This window comes from Pristis pectinata, chromosome 32 (assembly GCF_009764475.1).
Source record: "Pristis pectinata isolate sPriPec2 chromosome 32, sPriPec2.1.pri, whole genome shotgun sequence".
NCBI lineage: Eukaryota > Metazoa > Chordata > Chondrichthyes > Rhinopristiformes > Pristidae > Pristis > Pristis pectinata.
In genome coordinates, this window is record NC_067436.1 from 16,067,877 (window position 1) to 16,091,382 (window position 23,506).

Below are 23,506 nucleotides of genomic sequence, written 5' to 3' on the forward strand. Positions count from 1 at the left end.
GTACTGGGGGGAGGAGTGGGGGCCGGGGGGGCCAGGGGTCATACAGCACAGAGGCCCTTCAGCCCCTCAAGTCCGTGCCAACCATCAACCACCCATTTACACTGATCCCATTTCATTTTGGCAAATTGGTTTATTATGGTCACATGTACCAAGATCCAGTGAAAACCTTTGCTTTGCATGCCATCCAGACACATCACTTCACCACATCAGTCCGTCAAGGTAGTACAAGGGGAAAACAATGACAGAATGCAGAATAAAGTGTCACAGTTACAGAGAAAGTGCAGTGCAGGCAGACAATAAGGTGCAAGGGCCATGACGAGGTAGATTGTGAGGTCAAGAGTCCATCTTATTGTAGAAGAGTTCATAGTCTTCCCCAGACTCCCCTCCACTCCTGCCAGATTCTGCACTCACCTACACACCAGGGGCAACTCACAGGTTAATGGGGCTGTGTGAGAGAAGAGACAACAAGAAATAAGTAGGGTTATTCAGCACAGAAACAGGCCCTTCGGCCCAAGTCGTCCATGCTGACCAAGTTGCCCTCCCAAGCTAGTCCCATTTGCCCATGTTTGGCCCGTATCCTTATAAACCTTTCCTGTCCATGTACCTGGTCAACTGTCTAAATGTCATAACTGTACCCACCTCTACCACTTACTCTGGCAGCTCGTTCCGTATACTCACCACCCTCTGTGTGGGGGGAGAAGTTGACCCTCGAGTCCCTTTTTAAATCTTCCCCCTCTCACTTTAAACCTACGCTGTCTAGTTTTGGACTCCCCTACTCTGGAGAAAAAGACTGTGGCTTTTCACCTTGTATACGCCCCTCATAATGTTATAAACCTCTATAACGTCACCCCGAGCCTCCTAAACTCCATGGGAAAAGAAATCCCAGTCTCTCCTTATAACCCGAGCGCTCCAGTCCTAGTAACATGCTTGTAAATTTTTTTTTGCATCCTCTCCAGTTTAGTGACATCCTATTAGCAGGGTGACCAGAACTGTACGCAGCACTCCAATTGTGGCCTTACCAGTGTCCTGTGCAGTTGTACCATGATGTCCCAGCTCCTGTACTCAATGTCCCTTGGGATGACTGTAAGCATGCCAAATTGGTCTTGCCAAAATGCAACACCTCGCACTTATCTGAATTAAACTCCAGTGGGGAGGTCGGATCGTTGTGTTGTGGAGCTTGTCCCGGGGCTGCTGCTGACTCTGGTTTTGTTACAGAAGCGTTGTTCGGACGACCACCGTTTGCGTCAAAGTCCTTCACTGAGCTGGAGAGCAAGATCCGCAGCAGCAAGGCAGTCGAGGTGGGTAAACCTCAAAGGCCACGAGGCGTCAGTTGGTGGCTGAGTCACTGTTACGTCCTGAGACCCCAGTCTCATTAAACTTCGTTCCCTTTCCAACCGAACGCCCAAACAAATCTCTCTGCTCCTCGCTCCATCTCAAGGTCCACCGTTCCTGGAAAAGAAGCATAATATGATCTTAACCACCACCTCCATCTTAACTCATCTGGTCTCGCTGGATCACAGATATTCCCTTTGTTCCACCCATCTCCTCCCACCCTTTCTCTGCCACTGAAAACTCACTTTTTTCTCTTTCTTGGTTCTGACGAAAGGTCCCAGACCTGAAACGTTAACTCTGTTTCTCCATCCACTGACGCTGCCTGACCTGTTGAGTGTTTCCAGCATTTTCTGTTTTTATCTCGGACTTCCAGCATCTGCATTTTTTTGTTATTTTTTTTTCACCCAAAACAAATGTCTACGAAAAACTGCCCTCCTCTGCCCTGGTAATTGTACTTCCTATATGACCCCAGCAGGCTACTCAACCGCGGGGGGTGGCGTCACACCCAAGCACTGATGCATTTTCGCCTGGTGTGATAAAGAGAGACTAGAGCCTTTCATTGCTTCAGAACAAACACCATCCAACCAGTGAAGTACTTCTGAATTTTAGTCTTCCGTAATGGAAAAACCACAGTAGCCAGGGTGTGGTGCACAGAGGAATGTATCCTTCACCCTCTCCCTCCTTGTACTGGGACCACAGTTGATCTCCCCATCTCCCTGCTTTGGTTTGTACCCTTTCATACCCTTGCCTGATAACCTCACTCTTAAAATTTTCCATTGACCCCCACACCCCAATGTTCCTGGGGGACAGAGTCCCCTATTCCTTGTATCTTTTGTTTGGGGAAAATGCACCCTGACACCGCTCCTGAATCATCCAAGCCCTGATTTTATAGAGTAATACAGCATGGAAACAGGCCCTTCGGCCCAACTCATCCATGGTGCCCACCAAGCTAGGCCTGTTTGGCCCATATCCTTCTAAACCTCTCCTAAACGCCTTTTAAATGTTGTTATTGTACCTCAACCTTTCTCTGGCAGCTCATTCTATATTATGCATCATCCATGTGTGAAGAATTTGCCCTTCAAGTCCCATCTGAATCTTTCACCTCTCACCTGAAACCTCTGCCCTCTAGTTTTTAGTTCTCCTTCCCTGGGAAATAGATTGTGTGCGTTCACCCTATCTATGTCCCTCGTGATGTTATGCACCTCTATAAGTTCACCCCTCAATCTCCTACGTTCAAAGAATAAAGTCCTAGCCTGTCTGACCTCTTTATAACTCAGGTCCTTGAGTTCCAGCAGCTTCCTCATAAATCTCAGCACTCTTTCCAGTTTAATGATGTCTTTCCTATAATGGGGTGACCAAAACTGTGCACAGTGCTCCAAGTGTGGTCTCACTTGTACTGCCCTTGTTCTGAGTTCTTTTAAGACAGAAATCATACCTTATACCGTTCCGACTCCTCTTATAATCACTCTAAACATCCCGTTTGTGCTACCATTTGGATTTGCTGTGTGTTAACCACACTCGGTAAAGCAGCCAACATAATCAAAGACCCCTCCCACCCCGGATATTCTCCCTTCTCCCCCTTCCCATCAGGCAGAAGATATAAAAGCCTGAAAGTACGTACCACCAGGATCAAGGACAGTTTCTATCCCGCTGTCATAAGACTACTGAACAGACCTCTTGCACAATAAGATGGACTCTTGGTCTCGCACTCTACCGCGTTATGGCCTAGTCCCCACTTACAGGCGTGTACTTTGTCCTAGTTACAACACTGAAACAATCAGCCTTTGCTGTTGCCATAAAATGAAGTGGCAGAGAGTAAGACAGAGATTACAGGGCTACTGCTATTCACTGCTTCCCCATTGGCTGTTTTCAGCGTAATGCACTGGTAATTTGGTTTATTATTGTCGCATGCACTGAGGTACAGTGAAAAACTTTGTTTTGCATGCCATCCTTACAGATTATTTCATCACATCAGTGCATTGAAGTAGTACAAGGGAAAAGCAATAACAGAATGCAGAATAAAGTGTCATAGTTGCAGAGAAAGTGCAGGCAGACAATGAGCAAGGCCATAACGAGGTAGATTGTGAGGCCAAGAGTCCACCTTGTCATACAAGATGTCTGTTCAGTAGTCTTATAACGGCGAGATAGAAGCTGTCCTTGAGCCTGGTGGTACGTGCTTTCAGGCTTTTGTATCTTCTGCCTGACAGAGGGGGGAGAAGGGAGAATGTCTGGGGTGGGAGGGGGTCTTTGATTATGTTGGCTGCTTTACCGAGGCAGCGAGAAGCTGCAGACCTGACGTGGATGAGATCTGTTGATGATCTAGGTCTTCCCTGAAACGCCCAGGGGAAACGCACGTAGTCATGGGCAGAACATGCAAATTCCACACTGACCGTACCCGAGGTCAGGACCTGCTGTGCCACTGATCTTTGTGGGGAGTTCAGAATCAGGTTTATTATCACTGATGTAGGCCATGAAATTTGTTGTTTTGCAGCAGCAGTACAGTGCAAGGCATAAAAATTACTATAAGTTACAAAAATAAATAAATAGTGCAAAAGAGGAATAATGAGAGGAATAAGAGGTTCCTGGACCGTTCAGAAATCTGATGGCAGAGGGGAAGAAGCTGTTCCTGAAACGTTGAGTGTGTCCTCTTCAGTCGGCTTTGTTACTGAAACTAAGACTGCTTTTTTTCATCACAAGTCAAAGTTTGCACTCAGTGACCTCTGACTCGTTGTGCTCCTGGCAAAGGTGGAAATTGAATTCTAAATCTAGTTCACATCCTGACACAGGGTGGCATTCCGGAGCTGGTATCATCTGAACCCTCGGTGTTGCAGTTTAAAGCCTCTCCACCAGAGGGACCTCTGATCAGGCAGCGCGGTTCCTACAGTGCGAACTTCAATTCAAATTTCACTGGAAGGAATCAGCCCACAGATCGTGATGTGTTTTATCTTGATGTGGGAGCAGAATACTGGGCTCACACCATGGACAGGTACCAGGCGAGTTAAGATTATGGGTGAGTCAGAATTGGCTCGCCCGTAGAAGACACGGTGGTGGTAGATGGAGCGTATTCTGCCTGGTGGTCGGTGACCAGTGGTGTTCCGCAGGGATCTGTCCTGGGACCCCTGCTCTTTGTGATTTTTTTATAAATGACTTGGATGAGGATGTGGAAGGGTGAGTTAGTAAGTTTGCTGATGACACACAGGTTGGTGGTGTCGTGGATAGTGTAGAAGGTTGCTGTAGATTACAACAGGATATTGATAGAATGCAGAGCTGGGCTGAGAGGTGGCAGATGGAGTTCAACCCGGATAAATGTGAAGTGATATGCTTCGGGATAGATCTTAGAGCAGGATAAAATGTCAGCACAATGTTGTGGGCCGAAGGGCCTGTACTGTGCTGTAGTGTTCTATGTTCTAAGACAGAGACACGAGATGCTGGAATCTGGAGCAACACACAAAGGAGCTGGAGGAACTCAGCGGGTCTGGCAGCATCCATGGAGGGAAATGGACAGGTCGAGACCCTCCATTGACTGGGCAGCAAGTTCCTCCAGCACTCTGTGTGTTGCACCAGCATAATTAAGGTTTGTTCACATTCGAGGTGAGTGCCCAGAACATATGCCTAATGATCATTCATTTAAAATAAAGATCCCCATCTGCACCCACAGTTGCTCTTCCCTTGTCACCGTCCCAACCCCAGCAGCCTATTCAACTCTGGAGGGCATCAAGTATTTTTTTGAAAAGACCAGTAAATATTTATAAAATATTTTGAAATCCATTTGAGTTTGAAATAGTGGGAAATACAATCCAAAAGTATAAAATACTCTTTAGAGCCAGGTAATTAAGCAGCAGTTGTGACTTGGAACACCATTGAATGGAATGCATTAAAGCTTAGCTTTATGTAACAAAGTGTCATTTTTCAGGGGACTTTACAACAGGATTAGTTTGTAAATAATTTTGTAGTTTGTAAATTCTCATTATTTTCTTGATGGTTACAAATCCTCCCCAGAAGAACTTAGTTTCACGATGCAACCACAACAAATAGTCTCTCAATTGTCACAGCCGCAGAGTCGAGGGTTCGTGGGTCTCTGATTGGATCAGGGCTTCCCGTGTACAAGACCAGAACTCGCCATACTCTGAGTTGAAAGGAAGATTGGGCACAGCCTGTTCTGAGCAGGGGCCAAAGGAAACAGCAAACAGTAAAACACAAGAATTTTTACTATAAAGTGATGACACTGAACACAAAATTTACCATCAGGAAGGAAAATATCATTGCTCGTTTCTGCCCGCTCCTTTTTTTTCTCCCTTGCTCCCACTTTGATTTCACACAGGTTAATATGTGTTCTTCTCTGTTCCTCCACTTCCAGATGTTTTAATGCCCTCTGATTATCTGCAGCTCCCTCCAGGCGCACGGGTCTCCCCAGACTGCAGGGACTTGCTTCTCCGACTGCTGGAGCGAGACCCAGAGCAGAGGATGATCTTCGAGGAATTCTTCACTCACCCCTTCGTCGACTTGGACCACATGCCGGACGCAGAGAGTCTGGAGAAGGCAGTACGTGAATCTGCAGCGCTGTTTCAGGGTCCACGCGAGGGCTGTGTATTTTCCATCCACCCATTCCCCATTACGTGACTCCTTCCCGTAATAATTCACCCAGATTCTGATCCGTTGTGAAGAGTCTCCAACTGCGGTCAGTGGCTCAGATTTAAAATTTCCATCCTTGGGTTCAAATCCCACCCTGCACAGAGTCAGGGTCTGTTTTCTCTGGAGCATAAGAGGCTGAGGGGTGGCCTTATAGAGGTTTATAAAATCATGAGGGGCTTAGATAAGGTGGATGGTCACCGTCTCTTTCCCAGGATAGGGGAGTCTAAAACTAGAGGGCGTAGGTGGGAGTGGAAAGATTTAAAGGGGACCTGAGGGGCAACTTTTTCGCACAGAAAGTATGTGGAACGAGCTGCCAGAGGAAGAGGCAGAGGTGGGTACAGTTACAGAGCTTACAGACCCAACCTCTTGGACACACTGAATTTCGTTGCCCCGTCATCACTGCTGTAACTCTGACCTCTGGAGGTGCCCCCTCCCCTTGCACCTCGCTCTTTCCTGCTTTCACACTCCTTTGACCGAGCCCTTGGTCACTTGCTGTCAATCCCCAAATGTGACCTGGTGCCTAGTCCTGTGAAGTGCCTTGTGGATGTTTTGGCCCGTACTGGGAGCTCCTGCTGTGGAGATTCTAGCCCAGTGCCATACTGGGGGAGAGTGGCAGTGTCACAGGAGTGTCCCTCAGATGAGACGTTCTACTGAGACTCTGGCTACTGGTAAAACAGGAACCAAAGGCTCTATTTTTAAGAGTAGAAGACTAATTCCTGATACACTGGGTTACTTCAAAATGAACTTTACAAAAGTATATCATAAAAATGTTTGTTTATGGGAACTCTGTCTCCCCGTCCCTCTCTGTCTTCCCCTCCTTCACGTGCTTTCGCTCTGTCTCCCCCCCCCCACCTTGCATGGGGTTCCCAGCCCCTCCTGACCAATTTGTTCTCCTCTACAGACGGCCCTGGTTGTGGACGCCGTGAAGAAGGATGAGCTGGGAGACTACTCTGCTGCGCTCTCTCTCTACTGCAGATCCCTGGAGTACTTTGTCCCAGCTTTGCACTGTGAGTTCTGCTCCTCCTGTCTTGTAGCAGCTCTGACTCAGTTGGCAGGCTCCCCCTCCCCTTCGTTCAAACACCTAAGCTTTGAGTCCGGGGATGTGAGCTAGGATCTGCTGTTGCTCTGTCTGAGCTCTGCCTTCTGGCCCACCAGCTGAACTGGGAGACCGTCTCCCCACTCCAAGACTCCTCACCTTGATTCAGCGAAGAGCAGAGAGTTGAGAATTGTACAGCACAGGACGGCATTCAGCCCATCGCTTCTATGCTGGCTCTGTGGAAGAGCCCTTGCCTTTTCCTCAGAGACCAATCCCCTATGGAGCTTCCAGTTGTATCTATGTCCTTCACTCTGTGCATTCCTGAGCATCCCTGTTTCTTGGAGACCCCCTCACCCAATACCACTCCCACCCCACCCCCCCCCCCTGCTGTGCACAGCCCTTCCAAGGAAGGCATGCCAACGTCTTTCTTAGAAGGTTAAGGAGGTTCGGCTTGTCACCGAACTCTCTAAGACACATCTACAGATGTACTGCTGAAAATGTCCTGACTGGTTGCATCACGGTCTAGTACAGCAATTCGGATGCACAGGAACGTAAGAGAGTAGTGGACTCTGCCCAATACATCACGGTCACATCCCTCCCCACCATCGGGAGTATCTACAGGAGGTGCTGCCTTAAGAAGGCAACATCCATCATCAAAGATCCCCACCATCCAGGCCGTGCCATCTTCTCACAGCTCCAGGTACAGAAGCCCGAAGTCCCACACCACCAGGTTCAAAAACAGCTACTTCCCTTCAACCATTTGGTTCTTGCACCAACCTGCACAACCTTAATCACTACCTCAGTACAGCAAAACTATGACCACTTTGCACTACAATGGACTTTGTTTTTCCTCCTCTAATTTTTAAGATTACTAGTCACATGTACATCGAAACACACAGTGAAATGCATCTTTTGCGTAAAATGTTCTAGGGGCAGCCCACAAGTGTCGCCATGCTTCCGGCGTCAACATAGCGTGCCCACAACTTCCTAACCCATACATCTTTGGAATGTGGGAGAAAACCGGAGCACCTGGAGGAAACCCAGGCAGACACGGGGAGAACGTACAAACTCCTTACAGACAGCGGTTGGAATTGAACCCAGGTTGCTGGTGCTGCACTAGCATTACACTAACCGCTACACCACATGCCTGTACCGTGTGTTCTTTCTTGCATAATTTTGTATAATTTATGTTTTTATTGTGAATGTTGTGTCTCTGATGCTCTGTGCCTGTGATGCTGCTGCAGGTAAGTTTTTCATTGCACCTGTGCACACGTACTTGTGCATTTGGCAATAAACTTGACTTTGACTTCCATTGGTGGCAACTAACCTTGATATTTTTTCTGCTCCACACTCCAGACGAGTCAGATTGCCGACGGAAGACAGCCATCCGCTCAAAGGTAGGAGAAAGGAGAGGTCTTGCTGTGTGCTTCTCCTCTCTGCTGACTGCCTGTCTACCGCCTGCCCTCTGTCACCATGAAGCCTCATCTGGGACTCTGGGGCCACGTGTCCCACCTCACATCAAATCCCCTCTGCCCATTGCCCACCAGCGTTGGTTCCCGGTTAAACAATGCCCCAGACAAATCATCCCTCGCTCTCCAGCGCTGTGCCCCAACATCTCTGTGGCATTCTGACACTGCCCCATCAAGCATTCCTGAATTTAATTTCCCCACATTTGGTGCCTGCAACATTTGAACTGGAATTCCCTCCTGTACTCTCTCTGCTGCCTTAAAACCCGAATTCACAAGAATTTTGTCTGGACTCGTGGGCCTGAGTTATGGGGAGAGGTTGGGCCAGCTGGGACTTTATTCCTTGGAGCGTGGGAGATTGAGGGGTGACCTTGGGTAGAGGAGCACTCACCCTATCTGTGCCCCCATCGTTTTATACACCTTTCTGGAGGTGTATAAAATCATGAGGGACATAGATAGGGTGAAGGCGCACAGTCTTTTTCCCAGAGAAAGGAAATCGAAAACAAAGAGGGCATAGGTTTAAGATAAGAGGGGAATGGGAACCTGAGGGATAACTTCTTCACACAGAGGGTGGTCCATATATGGAACGAACTGCCAGAGGAAGTGGGTGAGGCAGGTACATTAACAACATTTAAAAGGCACTTGGACAGGTACATGGATAGGAAAGGTTTAGAGGGATATGGGCCAAATGCGGGCAAATGGGAATAGCTCAGGTAGGGAACTTGGTCGGCATGGACCAGTTGGGCTGAAGGGCCTGTTTCCGTGCTATATGACTCTAAATCCACCTCTCTACCCGGGTTTGTCCCTGAACCCCGACATCTCCCCGTGCTTACAACCATTTAAAGCACCAGTGGGACCATTTTTTTTTTCATATTTCCGTATTGAGGCATTTGGCCCACTGTCTATCCTGCCTCACGGAGGCCACTGCCACTTTTCCCTGGAACCTATTCTCCCCACATTCCTATCAACCGCACCACCTACCTACACACCAGCGGCAATTAATCTACCGACCTGCACAGCTTTGGGATGTGAGAGGAAACCGGAGCACCCGGGGGAACCCATGTGGACACGGAGAGCGTGCAAACTCCACGTAGACACAAGATAACCGGTGCAATTGGAAAAGAAGTTAGCCCTGCAATCTGGTCAGACCACACTTGGAGTATTGTGTTCAGTTCTGGTCGCCTCATTATAGGAAGGATGTGGAAGCATTGGAAAGGGTGCAAAGGAGATTTACCAGGATGCTGCCTGGATTGGAGAGCATGTCTTATGAGGATAGGTTGAGTGAGCTCGGGCTTTTCTCTTTGGAGAGAAGGACGATGAGAGGAGACTTGATAGAGGTGTACAAGATGATAAGAGGCATAGATCAAGTGGACGGTCAGAGACCTTTTCCCAGTGCGACAATGGCTAACATGAGGGGACATAATTTTAAGGTTACTGGAGAAAGGTATAAGGGGCAATGTTGTGCCGACATTTTATCCTGCTCTAAGATCTACCTAACCCTTCCCTCCCACATAGCCCCCTATTTTCCTATCATTCATGTGTCTATCTAAGAGTCTCTTAAATGTCCTTAATGTATCTGCCCCCCACAACCTCTGCCGGCAGTGCGTTCCATGCACCCACCACTCTGTGTAAAGAAAAAACTTACCCCTGACATCCCCCTTATACTTTTCTCCAATTGCCTTAAAATTATATCCCCTCGTGTTAGCCATTGTCGCCCTGGGAAAAAGGTCTCTGACTGTCCACTCGATCTCTGCCTCTTATCATCTTGTACACCTCTATCAAGTCACCTCTCATCCTCCTTCTCTCCAAAGAGAAAAGCCCGAGCTCACTCAACCTATCCTCATAAGACATGCTCTCCAATCCAGGCAGCATCCTGGCAAATCTCCTCTGCACCCTCTCTAAAGCTTCTACATCCTTCCTATAATGAAGCAACCAGAACTGAACACAATACTCCAAGTGTGGTCTGACCAGAGTTCTATAGAGCTGCAACATCACCTCACTGCTCTTGAACTCCATACCCCGACTAATGAAGGCCAACACTTCATACACCTTCTTAACCCTATCAACCTGCGCGGCAACCTTGACGGATCTATGGACCATCATATGTAGATATGATGGTGAGGGAAAGTGGTAGATCAGCTATGATAATGAACTGCAGAGCAGGCTAGATGGGCTGAATGGTCTTTTGTGTTCTTACTCTCACGGACCTCAGAACCGTGCCCTCGTTTGATTCTTTTTAATTGGTTGCCAGGTAACTCAGTACATCTCCAGGGCGGAGGAGCTGAAGGCACTGGTCGCCAAGGGCAACAAAGCTGACTTCGAGCAGGCCAAGTCAGCGAGAGGCCTGTTGAAAGGTGAGAGCTTTGCTGTTGAGCAAGACGTGTTTCAAACCAGTCCGAGCCGCCACCAAGGTACCACCATGTGGGCTTCTTGTCGTTGCCATCTTGGAGGGGTGTCTTGTTTAATCTGTTTGCTTCCAGGAGGATGCCATGCCTGCATTTATTGTCTATCCCTACTTGCCGTTAAGGAACCAACCACCTGTTATGAGTCACATATAGACCTGCAGCTTTCTTCCCTCTCAGACATTAGTGAACATTGGGTAGTTACATGGTTACCATTACTGATGCCAGAGTTTTAATTCCAGATTGATTTAATTGCTTGGACATGAATTCCACAGCTGCTATGGTGGGATTTGAACCCACATCCTTGGGCCAACAGTCCAGGCCACTAAATGCTGTCTCGTAAATTAATCCCCACTCTGCCTCGCCCGGTGCCGGTCACTGAGAAGCTGTCCTCTGGTCTATAGATTCGGGCAGACTTTGGAGGACCTTGCTGCTTGATTGAAAGAGGGCCTGGGGACCTTTCCCAGTGTCCTGGCTAGTGTAGGCTCAGTAAGAGGCCACTCAACTCCTCCTGCTCCAGGAGTGAAACTGACCTGTTCCATTCCAACTACCCTCTTTGGCTTCTAACCTTCCTTAAGTCCCTGTTGTTTTTCCCCTGATATCCACCAGCTTTGGCAGAGAGATTCTTTATTGGACAAACTACCCCCTAAGTTGCTTCATAAATGACCTCAGCCCTAGCTGAGTATCTCCTTGCTCTGGGCACTCCCACAGTTCACCACAGGAATTAGTTAGATGTTAGGTATTTAGATACTTATTTATTAGTCACACGTACATTGAAACACACAGTGAAATGCGTCTTTTTGCGTAGAGTGTTCTGGGGGCAGCCCGCAAGTGTTGCCACACTTCTGGCGCCAACGTAGCATGCCCAGAACTTCCTAACCTGTACGTCTTTGGAAAGTGGGAGGAAACCGGAGCACCTGGAGGAAACCCACGCAGACACGGAGAGAACATACAAACTCCTTACAGACAGCAGCCAGAATTGAACCCGAGTCGCTGGCGCTGTAGTAACATTACGCTAACCACTACACTACCGTGTCACCCACTAAGTGATCGATAGTGCTGTGTTGTGTACACAGTTGCTGTGTATCAATCACTTTAACCTACTTAAACACCTCTATCTGTGATTATCATTACTGAAGAAGATGCAGCCTGTTCTATGCAGCCTGCCTTCCAGTTGGGATTGTCCTGGTGAATCTGGACAGTGCCCAATTCATCTGGATTTACTTGGTCTTACAAGGTGCATAGAACAGGCTTGTATCACCTTCAGAAACAATGACTGAGGTGTTTAAGCAGGTTCTAAATGATGGTCTTGGTCTTTACTGGGAGACTTCCAGTGGGTAGCACTGAGTCAAAGGATCTCCAACCCCTAAAGGAAGGATATAGTCTCATGTTAGTACTTGTGACAGAGGAGGAGGCCATTCAGCCTGTTGAATGTGTGCTGGCTCTTGGAGCAATCTTACTGCCCCAATTATTTCCCTGTATTTATTCACTTGCCCATCAACTCCCTTCTGATCTTTGTTAAATTCCAAAATAAACTTTATTCATCATAAAAAAAACTATACAGTATACAACAATAAAACAGTGCAAACCTTTACATTCGTGTTCGGATCAATCATTAGTGTTACCTTTTTATATAAAACCACAGCATCGATGCCACTCATGTGGCTCCCTGGGGTGATACCCCAATCCCGTATTTACAATATTTAAGGGACTTTCTCGCTTGACCCTGCCCCTCCCCCTCCAGTGGCAGAAGAACCCTAAACTGTAGTCCTTCCTTACCGAGCCCTTGCGTTGGCTGCGCCCAGCTTCAGTGCATCCCTCAGCACATACTTCTGCAGCCTGGAATGTGCCAGCCGGCAGCATTCCCCTACAGACATCCCGCAGTGCTGGAAGACCAACAAGTTTCGGGCAGACCAAAGGGCGTCTTTCACCAAGTTGATGACCTTCCAGCAGCAGTTGATGTCCGTCTCTGTGTATGTCCCCGGAAACAGCCCGTAGATCAGAGAATCCTCTGTTACGCAGCTGCTGAGAATGAAACGTGACAAGGACTCCTGCATCTTTCGCCACACCCTCCTCGCAAACCCACACCCCGCAAAGAGGTGGGCGACCGTCTCGTCCCTAGCACAGTTTCCTACCACCCACCTACACTGGGGCCAATTAATGACCAACGTCTCGATACAGGCATGGTAGTGTAGCAGTTAGCGTAACACTTTACAGTGCCAGTGACCCAGGTTCAATTCCGGCCGCTGTCTGTAAGGAGTTTGTACATTCTCCGTGTGACTGCGTGGGTTTCCTCTGGGTGCTCCGGTTTCCTCCCACATTCCAAAGACGTACAGGTTAGGAAGTTGTGGGCATGTGATGTTGGCGCCAGAAGCGTAGCAACGCTTGCGGGCTGCCCCCAAAACACCCTACGCAAAAGATGCATTTCACTGTGTGTTTCGATGTACGTGTGACTAATAAAGATATCTTATGCAGGGTTTGATCTAGGTTTCCATTGACAATTCCTCCCCCTCCCGCCCCCCCCCCCCCCCCAGATGCTGCTTGACCAAATAACAAGATGTCTTTAAGGAAGCCAGAGTATATTTCCTTAAGATGTAAAAAAAAGGCCACTCAGTCCATCGAGTCCATGTTGGCTATTCCATTCCATCATCCATGATTCCTACAGCGTGTTCCCCACATTCCCATCAACTGCCCCCGATGTTAACACCCACCTCCACACAAGGGGCAATTTACAGCGGCCAACTAACTTGCCATTCCGCGCGTCTTCGGGATGGGGGAGGAGACGAGGAGACCAGAGCACCTGGAGGAAACCCAAGCTATGTGCAAACTCCAGGATTGAACCTGGGGTGCTGGCGCAGAGAGGCAGCGGCTTTACCAGCTGAGCCTTTGTGACATGCACGGGGCTCACGTGTCTAAAGGGCATTTCACCACCTCGGTGCTTTTGAGGACATGGGAAAACGTCAAACACCGCGAGACCTCGTGAAATAGAAAGGCGTTGAAGGAACCGACCTGCCTACCTGCTCGAGCGGTACCATTGGCTGGGACACTGAGATAATATGGCGGCTTCCACTCCCTCCACAGGAGGGAGAAGCAGGTGTTACCTGTGGCCGGCTCTCTGACTGTGCATCACCACGTATGTCAGCCCACACTGTGTGGGCTTGGACCTCAAAGCCCAGCCCCTGAACTAAGGAAGGGTCACACTTGCCCTGGAGCCCAGGACGGGGGGTGGGGGTTCTGGTGACATATTGATAGCAGGTTTGTGTTCCAGATCTCCCCCTCTGAGCTCTGGGGGCAATCACTGAGGTGCTGCTCCTCCTGAAACTCCTAATCCCCTTGCCGCATGTTCCCTCTTTGTTTCAGAGATGTCTCGGGACAAGCCCCGTCTGCTTGCCGCGTTGGAGATGGGCTGGGCTGCCGTCACCCAGGTGAGGCTGCTCCTGGGCTGCAGGAGTGTTAGGGAAGGGTCCGGGGTATGTATTTGGAACCTCACGGCGCTGGGGGAGGCTGTTCTGCCCATCCTGCCAGGGCTAGCTCCTTGAAAGAGCTTTCCAGTTGGGGTCCCACTTCCAATTCTCATCTCAAGTGGCTATGGGCCGAGAGCTGGGAGGTGGGATTAACGTGGTCTGTCATTGGCCAGCGTCAGCTCGATGGGCTGAATGGCCTCTTCTTGTGCCGTCAGTTTCTGTTGAATCCATTTCTGTCACCGTGTTGGGGAGTGCACTCAAATCAACTGTGAGGTGTTTTGCCAATCCCACACACTACAGCTAGAGCAATACCAGGCTATTGGGATCGTGCTGTGCGCTCACAGGGAGCGAACTGCAGGAGGAAGTTAGAAGGGGGTATTTTATTAATAAAATTGAATCTGCATGTCTGGAATGGAAACCTGGATTCCTGAGTTCAAGGCTTGAGATAGTAACCTTGTTCACCTCAGAGGCATAAACCTCAGGCTAATAAACCTCCAGAAAGGAGATGGGTGGATATCAGCTTGCTGAGACTGGGCGATAGACGGTGCTCTCTGGGGAGGCAACAGGCCAGGAATTGGCCAGCGGAAGGTCAGGGAGGGCCTGGACTTTGTGCAAGAAAATCCTATTGGAAGTAAAGGAGTTGTTGATGCAAATCTTTAAAGGCTTGAAAACAGGTTGGGTTTGTTTCCTTTGGTGGGGATAAAGGAGGCTGAGGAAGTGTTAATTGAAGTGTAGAAGTCTAGACCAGGTGGGCAAGAGGACTTTGTTCCCTTAACAGGGAGCCGGGTATCCAGGAGACTTTTAAAGTAATCGGTAGAAGGTTGGAGAGGAGTTCAGGATTAATATCCCCACCTCTCTGAGGATGAGGAGGGTCTGGAACTTGCAAATCATCTCACGGCAACACAGGACACCATCCAGCCCATAGACTCCATCGCCCAGCTCCCAGAAGAGGGAGCTGCCCACGACAAACTTCTGCCCATCACCCACACACACTCCTCCCACCGGTTCCCCTCCCCACCTCCCTCCCTCAATTCCATGCTCCACCTTCCCCTCCTATCAGATTCCATCAGCTTCAGCCCTTTGTCGCTTCCACCAGTCAGTTCCCAGCTTCTGACGCCATCCCACACACAACCCCCCCCCCACACCTGCCTATCACCCTCCTCACCTGGATCCACCTATCACCTGCCAGCTCTTGCTCCACCCCTTCCCCTTACAGGCTATCTCCCCCTCTATCTATCTTCCAGCCCAGGTGAAGGGTCTCGACCTAAAACATCGACTGTCCATTCCCTCCCACCCCCCCCCCCCCCCCCCAAAACAGATGCTGCCTGATCCGCTGAGTTCCTCCAGCATCTTGTGTGTTGTCCGAGAAGAGCAGCCCCTTTGGTCCAATTCTCCTTTGTCTCACTCCCCTGTACTCCTTCACTTCCCTCCCACAAGCTCAAGAACATCCCCTTTGATTCTTTTGCCACTTACCTACACAAGGGGTAATTTACAGCGACTAGTTAACAGACCAGACTGGACAGGATGGGTCGAATGGTCTCTCCTTCCTGTATGTTTCCCATTATTCAGTTGGGGTACAAGTCTGTAGAGGGGTTTATCCGCACTCGGAGGGGGTGGGAAGGTCTTGAGGGGCTGAAGGGCCTTGCTGCACTCTACTTCTCCTCCCTCTGGTCCATCCCTAGGAGGAGCAAGGAGACGACTCGGTGGAAACACTACAGTTGTACCAGCAGAGTCTGGGCGAGCTGTTGCTCATGTTGGCCGGTGAGTGGGGAGGGCCGGTAGGGGTTTGGGGGTCCCAGGAGGCTGGAAGGAGGGTGGGGGGGGGGGGGGGAGTCGGTGATAGGACGGGGCTGAGGGGGCTGCACCGCTGCCTCCCGTGTCCCCTCAAGTGGGCAAAGGAATTCTGTGCATTGAGAAGGAGCAGCTGGGACTGGTGAATCCCTGTGGGAACAGCCCACACAGTTTTCCGAGCACTTTGCCCGGAAGGGTTTCTGTCAAGAGCAATACAGCATGGACACAGGCCATTCGGCCCATCGAGCACATTCCGACCACGGTGCCCACCCAGCTGGTCCCAATTTCCTGCATTCGGCCCATATCCCTCCAAGCTCCGCCCCTCCGTGTACCTGTCCAAGTGCTTCTTAAATGACACTGTTGTACCTGCTTCAGGCACAAGAAGTTCTGCAGATGCTGGAAATCTGGAGCAATACACACAAAGTGCTGGAGGGACTCAGCGGGTCAGGCAGCATCGGTGGAGAGAAATGAACAGTCGACGTTTCGGGCCTTCATCAGGACTGGAAAGGGAGAAGGCAGAAGCCAGAATAAGGTGGGGGGAGGGGGAGGAGCACACGCAGGCAGGGAACAGGTGAGTCCAGGTGAGAGGGGGAAGGTAGGTGGGGGGTGGGGGAGATGTAATAAACTGAGAGGTGACAGGTAGAAGAGGCAAAGGGCTGAAGAAGCACAAGGTGGCCTCTTTCACCTATTACCTCTCAGCTTATTACATCTTCTCCCTCTCCCCCACCCACCTACTTTCCCCCTCTCACCTGAACTCACCTGTTCCCTGCCTGCGTGTGCTCCTCCCCCTCCCCCCACCTTATTCTGGCTTCTGCCCTCTCCCTTTCCAGTCGTGATGAAGGGTCTCTGCCCGAAACATTGACTGTTTGTTTCCCTCCATGGAATCTGCCTGACCTGCTGAGTTCCTCCAGCACTTTTTGTGTATTGTACCTGCCTCCACCCTATGGCAGCCCATTTCATGTACTCACCACCCCTCTGCATGGAAAAAGTTGCCCCTCAGGTCCCTTTTAAATCTTTCTCCTCCCACCCTAAATCTATGCCCCCTAGTTTTGGACTCCCCTACCCTGGGAAAAGACTGTTACCGTCCGCCTTATCTATGCCTCTCATAATTTTAAACACTTCTGTAAGGTCACCCCTCATTCTCCTACGTTCCAAGGAATAAAGACCCAGCCTGGCCAGCCTCTCCCTATAACTCAGGCCCTCGAGTCCTGGCAACATCCTCCTAAATCTCTGCACTCTTTCCTGTTTAACCACATCTCTGGCTACTACTTGACCTTGTGGGCATTGCAGACTTGCCTGCCTAATGAAGTCCTGACTTGACATTCAGTGGCACTCAGGAAAGGAGCTTAGGTGTAAATATCACCAACAATTTGTCCTGGTCCAGCAACTTTGACGCTATGGGGAAAAAAGCACAGCGACACCTCTACTTCCTCGGAAAGCTAAGGAAATTCAGCATGTCCCCAATGACCCTCACCAATTTTTCTTTTACAGATGTACCATAGAAAGCATCCTATCTGGATGCATCACAGCTTGGTATGGTTTGACCACAAGAGAGTTGTGAACACAGCCCAGTCCATCACACAAACCAGCGGTTTGTCTACACTTCCTACACTTCCCGCTGCCTCAGGAAAGGAGCCAACATAATCAAGGACCCCTCCCACCCCAGTCATTCTCTCCTCCCTGCCTCCTGTCAGGCAGAAGATACAAAATCCTGAGAGCACATTCCACCAGGCTCAAGGACAGCTTCTATCCCATTTACTAGACTTCAACGGACCTCCCACACACTGAAGGATGAAGTCTTGATCCCTCAGTCTACCTTGTCGTGGCCCTTGCACTTTATTTGTCCACCTGCACTGCACTTTCTCTGTAACTGCAACACTATATTCTGCATTCTGTTTTCTTTTTACTACTTCTGTACGGAATGATCTGTCTGGATGGCACACAGAACAAAATCTTTTCACTGTATCTCGGTACATGTGACAATAATGAACCAATAGTAATGATCTTCAGTTCACCCGCCCTAAACCGTCTGACCTCTCGCTGCTGCTCTAACTCTGACCTCTTGACTCTCCCTGAGTTTAATGGCATCACCATTAGTGACCTGGCCTTCAGCTGCCGAAGTGTGGATATCTGGAACTCCTTCCTTTAAGTTGCTTCTTAAAGCCTACATCTTTAAGTCAACCGTACAAGTGTATCTGCCTGTATCTCGGCATTGAATTTTATTTCATTGAGTTCAAGTGACTTGCCCTGGGGAGTTTTTTCTGCCCCCCCCCCCCCACGTTAATGGTGCTGTATAAATGCCCATTGTTGTTGTGGACTGGTCTGGGTTCCCTTCAGTGGGCAAGCTGAGACCACAGAGCAAGACTTGTGGCTCGAAGCTGTTGCTACCCAGCGACACAACATGGCCTCAGCCTCCCCTTTCAGAAGCCGACTGGCTGCCTGTGCCTTTCCGTCACTGTGTCCTTCATGTCAGCATCTCAGGTGACTGAGTAGAAACCACAGGGGTGACAGGGTTGTGGGGTGGGAATGCAGTAGATGTGAGCAGATCGAGGACCTGGCTGGCGGACTGCACTGACCACAGACTCTCTCTTGATCCAATTGCAGCTGAGCCACAGGGGAGAAGACGGGTGATGTTGCACACAGAGGTAAGGATGAAAGTTGCCTGATTCTGCTTGTGACGGTCAATAACTCGATACGGTCAGTTAGTGACAGTCAGTAACTCTCGGTATGGTCAGTTGGTGACAGTCAATAACGGCACGGTCAGTTAGTGACGCTCAGTAACTCGGTACAGTCAGTTAGTGATGGTCAGTTAGTGACGGTCAGTAACTCTCGGTACAGTCAGCTAGTGACGGTCAGTAACTCGGTACGGTCAGTTAGTGACCGTCAGTAACTCTGTACAGTCAGCTAGTGACGGTCATTAATGGCACGGTCAGTTAGTCACGGTCAGTAACTCTGGTACTTGCTCCGTGAAGATTGATGTAAAGTAGTTATTAGTAATTCTGTTATTTTCTGATTACAATATCGCAGTTGTCTGTCATCATGGGGTGACAATAATAAACCAATTTACCAATTTGTCTTATTCATTGACAGCTAATTACATTCTTTGAACATGGGGTGATTAAGATAAGGACAAATATTTAATGAAAATTGAAAATAACTGCAGATGCTGGAAACCTAACGCAAACAGCAAATGCTGGAAATACTCAGCAGATCTGGCTGCATCTGTGGGAAGAGGAACAGAGTCAAGTTTGTTTATTGTTGTCACAGGCCTGCATATACGTGGAACAGATGCCATGAAAATTTTTGCGGCACAGTACATTAAACTAATTTTAAAGTTTAAAACAAGTTTAAAAAAAAACTTGTCAATGTTTCAGGTTGAAGGTCCTTTGTCAGAACAGAGTCCTGATGAAGGGTTTCCAGCGTGAAATGTTGTCGGGTGTTTTAATGGTTTGTTCAAGTGTTGTTTCTCAGTGAGTGAGTTATTTTTTTTGTGATTCCATCAGATCAAAAATCTCATGAGTCGAGCCGAATATCTGAAGGAACAACTGAAGGTCAGCTAAAATCTTCGTTAACGTAGAGCAGGGTGGCGTGCAGGCCACGGGCTTGGTTCTCGCTGTGTCGTGGAGTGGGGCGGATGGTCACAGTTGTGTGTTGGTGCTGGTGAAGCACAGTGTGGCAGTGCCTATGAAACCCCGGCTGTAATATCATCAGTCACCTTCCGTACAGAACATTCCCTCAGATCTGTGGTTAAATGTTTTCACTGGGTTGGAGGAGATGAGGGTTGTAGAATGTAGAACATGGAACAGTGCAGCACAGGAACAGGCCCTTTGGCCCACAATATCTCTGCTGACCACGATGCTGATTTGAACCACACATCCGCCTGGACGTGATCCATATTTATGTGTCTAAACCAGCTGCACAGGTTGACTCTGTGGTTAAGAAGGCATACAGTGTATTGTCCTTCATCAATCGTGGAATTGAATTTAGGAGCCGAGAGGTAATGTTGCAGCTATATAGGGCCCTGGTCAGACCCCACTTGGAGTACTGTGCTCAGTTCTGGTCGCCTCACTACGAGAAGGATGTGGAAGACATAGAAAGGGTGCAGAGGAGATTTACAAGGATGTTGCCTGGATTGGGGAGCATGCCTTATGAAAACAGGTTGAGTGAACTCTGCCTTTTCTCCTTGGAGCGACGGAGGATGAGAGGTGACCTGATAGAGGTGTATAAGATGATAAGAGGCATTGATCGTGTGGATAGTCAGAGGCTTTTCCCCAGGGCTGAAATGGTTGCCACAAGAGGACACAGGTTTAAGGTGCTGGGGAGTAGGTACAGAGGAGATGTCAGGGGTAAGTTTTCTTACTCAGAGAGTGGTGAGTGCAAGGAATGGGCTGCCGGCAACAGTGGTGGAGGCAGATACGATAGGGTCTTTTCAGAGACTGTTGGATAGGTACATGGAGCTTAGAAAAATAGAAGGCTGTGGGTAAGCCTACTAATTTCTAAGGTAGGGACATGATCGGCACAACTTCGTGGGCCAAAGGGCCTGTATGTGCTGTAGGTTTTCTATGTTTCTAAATGCCTCTTAAATATTGCCTTCACATATGTTTCCACTACTTCCCCTCGCAGTGTGTTCCAGACACCCATCTGTGTGTGTGTTCTCAAAAAAAACTTACCCCATAAATCTCCTTTAAACTTTTTCCCCCTCTAACCTCAAGTCTGTGCCCTCTAGTATTTGACATTTCTACCTTGGGGGAGAAAGATTCTATTTACCTTTGCCTCTCATATTTTTATAAATTTCTATCTGGTCTCCCCTCAGCCTCTGACACTCCAGAGAAAACAACCCAAGTCTGTCCAACACTCTATTAGCTAATACTCCGTAATCCAGGCAGCATCCTGGTGAACCTCTCCAAAGCCTCCACAACCTTCCTGTAATGAGGTGACTAGAACTGCACACAGTTCATCATTTTTTTTTCCCTTTTCTGTCTGTACCTCTTCCTGTTTTCCACTTTCTCTATTTCATTTGCTCCTTCCCTCTCTCCGTGAACAATCCAAATGTTTTCTATGTCTTTTACCCGTAGGTGTATTTATGTCAGAGTGAATTGTTTTCCCTTTTGCTTCAGATGTGTGAGAATCAGAAAGAAGCAACATCCATGGACCAAGATCTCTTCTCGGAGTCAGTCAAGAGCAGTGAGTATATGAGATCCTCTTCGCATCTGCTCCTTCCTCTGCTGAATTCAACTGGACCCTGTTGTCCCCCGACCAAGATCTGAACAAAACGAACTGGTGTAATGGGACCTCTTTCCCTGTGCGTGAGGAACTTGCAGAGCTTTGTACTGCTGTACAAGAGGCCCGAGGCATTGTGTGTAGCGGAGGAAGCCTTTCTTCCATGATCTGCCATTGAGAGAGTTGGGCGGGCGATGAGGTTGGGGCCGAGCAGGTGATTGCGGGGGGGGGTGTTGCGGAGGTGACCAGCAGCAAGGAGGTGTGGAAGTAAAGGGAGGTTAAAGGCAGGATCTCCCAAGAGGAACACTGATGTCCGGGACACTCCTGCAGCAGCCTAGGTAGATGGAGGTCATCGTCTCCACCATCGAAACCAGCTTCAACCATCCAGTGATCTCAAGAACCACTATGCACAGGATTTCACTGCATGATGTTAAGGAATTGCTGTACACTGGTAATTTGGTAATTGGTTTATTATTGTCCCATATATGGCGATACAGTGAAAAGCTTTGCATGCCATCCAGACAGATCATTTCAAACACACATACATCAAGGTAGTACAAAAGGGAAAACAACAATAGAATGCAGAATACAGTGTTACGGTTACAGAGGAAGTGCAGCGTAGGCAGACAATAAGGTGCAAGGGCCACAATGAGGTAGATTGGAAGATGAAGAGTTCATCTTTTTCGTACAAGAGGTCCGTTCAAGAGTCTTATAACAGCAGGATAGAAGCTGTCCTTGAGCCGGGTGGTGCATGTCTTCAAGCTTTTGTATCTTCTGCCCGATGGGAGGGGGAAGGAGAGAGGATGACCGGGGTGGGAGGGGTCCTTGATTATGTTGGTTGCTTTCCCAGGTTAACGGGAAGTCTAGACGGAGTCAATGGAGGAGAGGCTGTGTGGTTTCTGTGCCTTAGTCCATTGTGCACACACCCATCACCTGCCCGCTACCTTCACCTATGTCCACACTAACTTGCTTCTCTCTTTCTCAGGTCTAAGGATTCCTCATCTGAAGCACTAACTCTTTCCGCAGATGCTGTCTGATCTGAGTTTTTCCAGCATTTTCCATTTTCTTTTTCTTTATCATCTTAGCTCTGTTTTCTTTTCATCCTACCTTGCCCTGCTGAGCAGCTCTCACAACTTTACCATTAACAGCACACTACACAGATCAAGCTCAATGTGCTGGTAACTGCCCCCCTGAAACCATTTCAACACGTCCTATCGCAGACATTCCCTTTTGTTCTCCACATCCCTGCCCCACCTCCTTCTTATGCTGAAACCTAACTTGTATCACTCTCTTTCCCAGTTCTGGCAGAGGATCGCAGACCCAAAACATTGGCTGTTTCTCTATCCGCAGATGCTGCCTGACCTGTTGAGTTTTCCCACCATTTTCTGTTTTCAGTTTTCAAGCATCTGCAGTTTTCTTGATTTTCTTTGTCCCCTGGTCTTCTGTTCTGACCTGAAGTGGCCTCCAAGCCCCCTGTTATAGAGTCTCAGTGGGTAACGCTGTTAACCTGCTCCAGGATTCGTCCAAGGGAGTGCTGCATTGTCTGAGGTGTTGTCCTAACAAGTGTTGGTGTTGGTTTATTAGTGTCACTTGTACCGAGGTACAGTGAAAAACTTGTCTTGCACACTGTTCATACAGATCAATTCATTACACAGTGCATTGAGGTAGTACAGGATAAAAATAATAACAGAATACAGACTAGAGTGTCACAGCTACAGGGAAGTGCAGTGCAGGTAGACAATAAGGTGCAAGGTCATAACAAGGTAGATTGTGAGGTCAAGAGTCCGTCTCATCATATAAGGGAACCGTTCAATAATCTTATCACAGTGGGGTAGAAGCTGTCCTTGAGCCTGCTGGTACATGCCCTCAGGCTCCTGTATCTTCTGCCTGATGGGAGAGGAGAAAACAGAGAATGTCCCGGATGGGTTGGGTCTTTGATTATGCTGCTGCTTCACCAAGGCGGCGAGAGGTATAGACAAGAGTCCAAGGAGGGGAGGCTGGTTTCCGTGATGCGCTGGGCTGTGTCCACAACTCTCTGCAGTTTCTTGTGGTCCCGGGCAGAGCAGTTGCCATTACCAAATCAGAACTGAAACAGGGAAATTTGTCAGGCTGGAGGAGATTACAGGTGACCGGGAACTTTTTTAAAGACGAGTGCTTAATTAA

General features: G+C 48.8%; 1 protein-coding gene and 1 long non-coding RNA gene across 4 annotated transcripts in view; one reads left to right on the forward strand and one right to left on the reverse strand.

The window, feature by feature from the left end:
- ulk3 (unc-51 like kinase 3) overlaps nucleotides 1-23,506 on the forward strand; it is a 44,048-nt gene that overhangs the window by 12,062 nt on the left and 8,480 nt on the right. For 2 of the 3 annotated variants that reach the window (XM_052042578.1, XM_052042577.1), the window contains 10 exons: nucleotides 1,216-1,298; nucleotides 5,719-5,874; nucleotides 6,866-6,971; nucleotides 8,357-8,397; nucleotides 10,718-10,820; nucleotides 14,229-14,293; nucleotides 16,015-16,093; nucleotides 18,728-18,768; nucleotides 19,627-19,674; nucleotides 21,241-21,307. In XM_052042578.1, coding sequence (XP_051898538.1) covers nucleotides 1,216-1,298; nucleotides 5,719-5,874; nucleotides 6,866-6,971; nucleotides 8,357-8,397; nucleotides 10,718-10,820; nucleotides 14,229-14,293; nucleotides 16,015-16,093; nucleotides 18,728-18,768; nucleotides 19,627-19,674; nucleotides 21,241-21,307 — 789 coding nt within the window. The remainder of the gene's footprint in view (nucleotides 1-1,215; nucleotides 1,299-5,718; nucleotides 5,875-6,865; nucleotides 6,972-8,356; nucleotides 8,398-10,717; nucleotides 10,821-14,228; nucleotides 14,294-16,014; nucleotides 16,094-18,727; nucleotides 18,769-19,626; nucleotides 19,675-21,240; nucleotides 21,308-23,506) is intronic. The other variant, XM_052042579.1, reaches the window with a different exon arrangement.
- Nucleotides 12-3,055, reverse strand: LOC127585256 (uncharacterized). Its single transcript, XR_007958482.1, has 3 exons — nucleotides 2,954-3,055; nucleotides 1,020-1,449; nucleotides 12-445 (listed from the first exon to the last, which is right to left on the reverse strand). It is a non-coding gene; the product is annotated as an uncharacterized LOC127585256 (long non-coding RNA).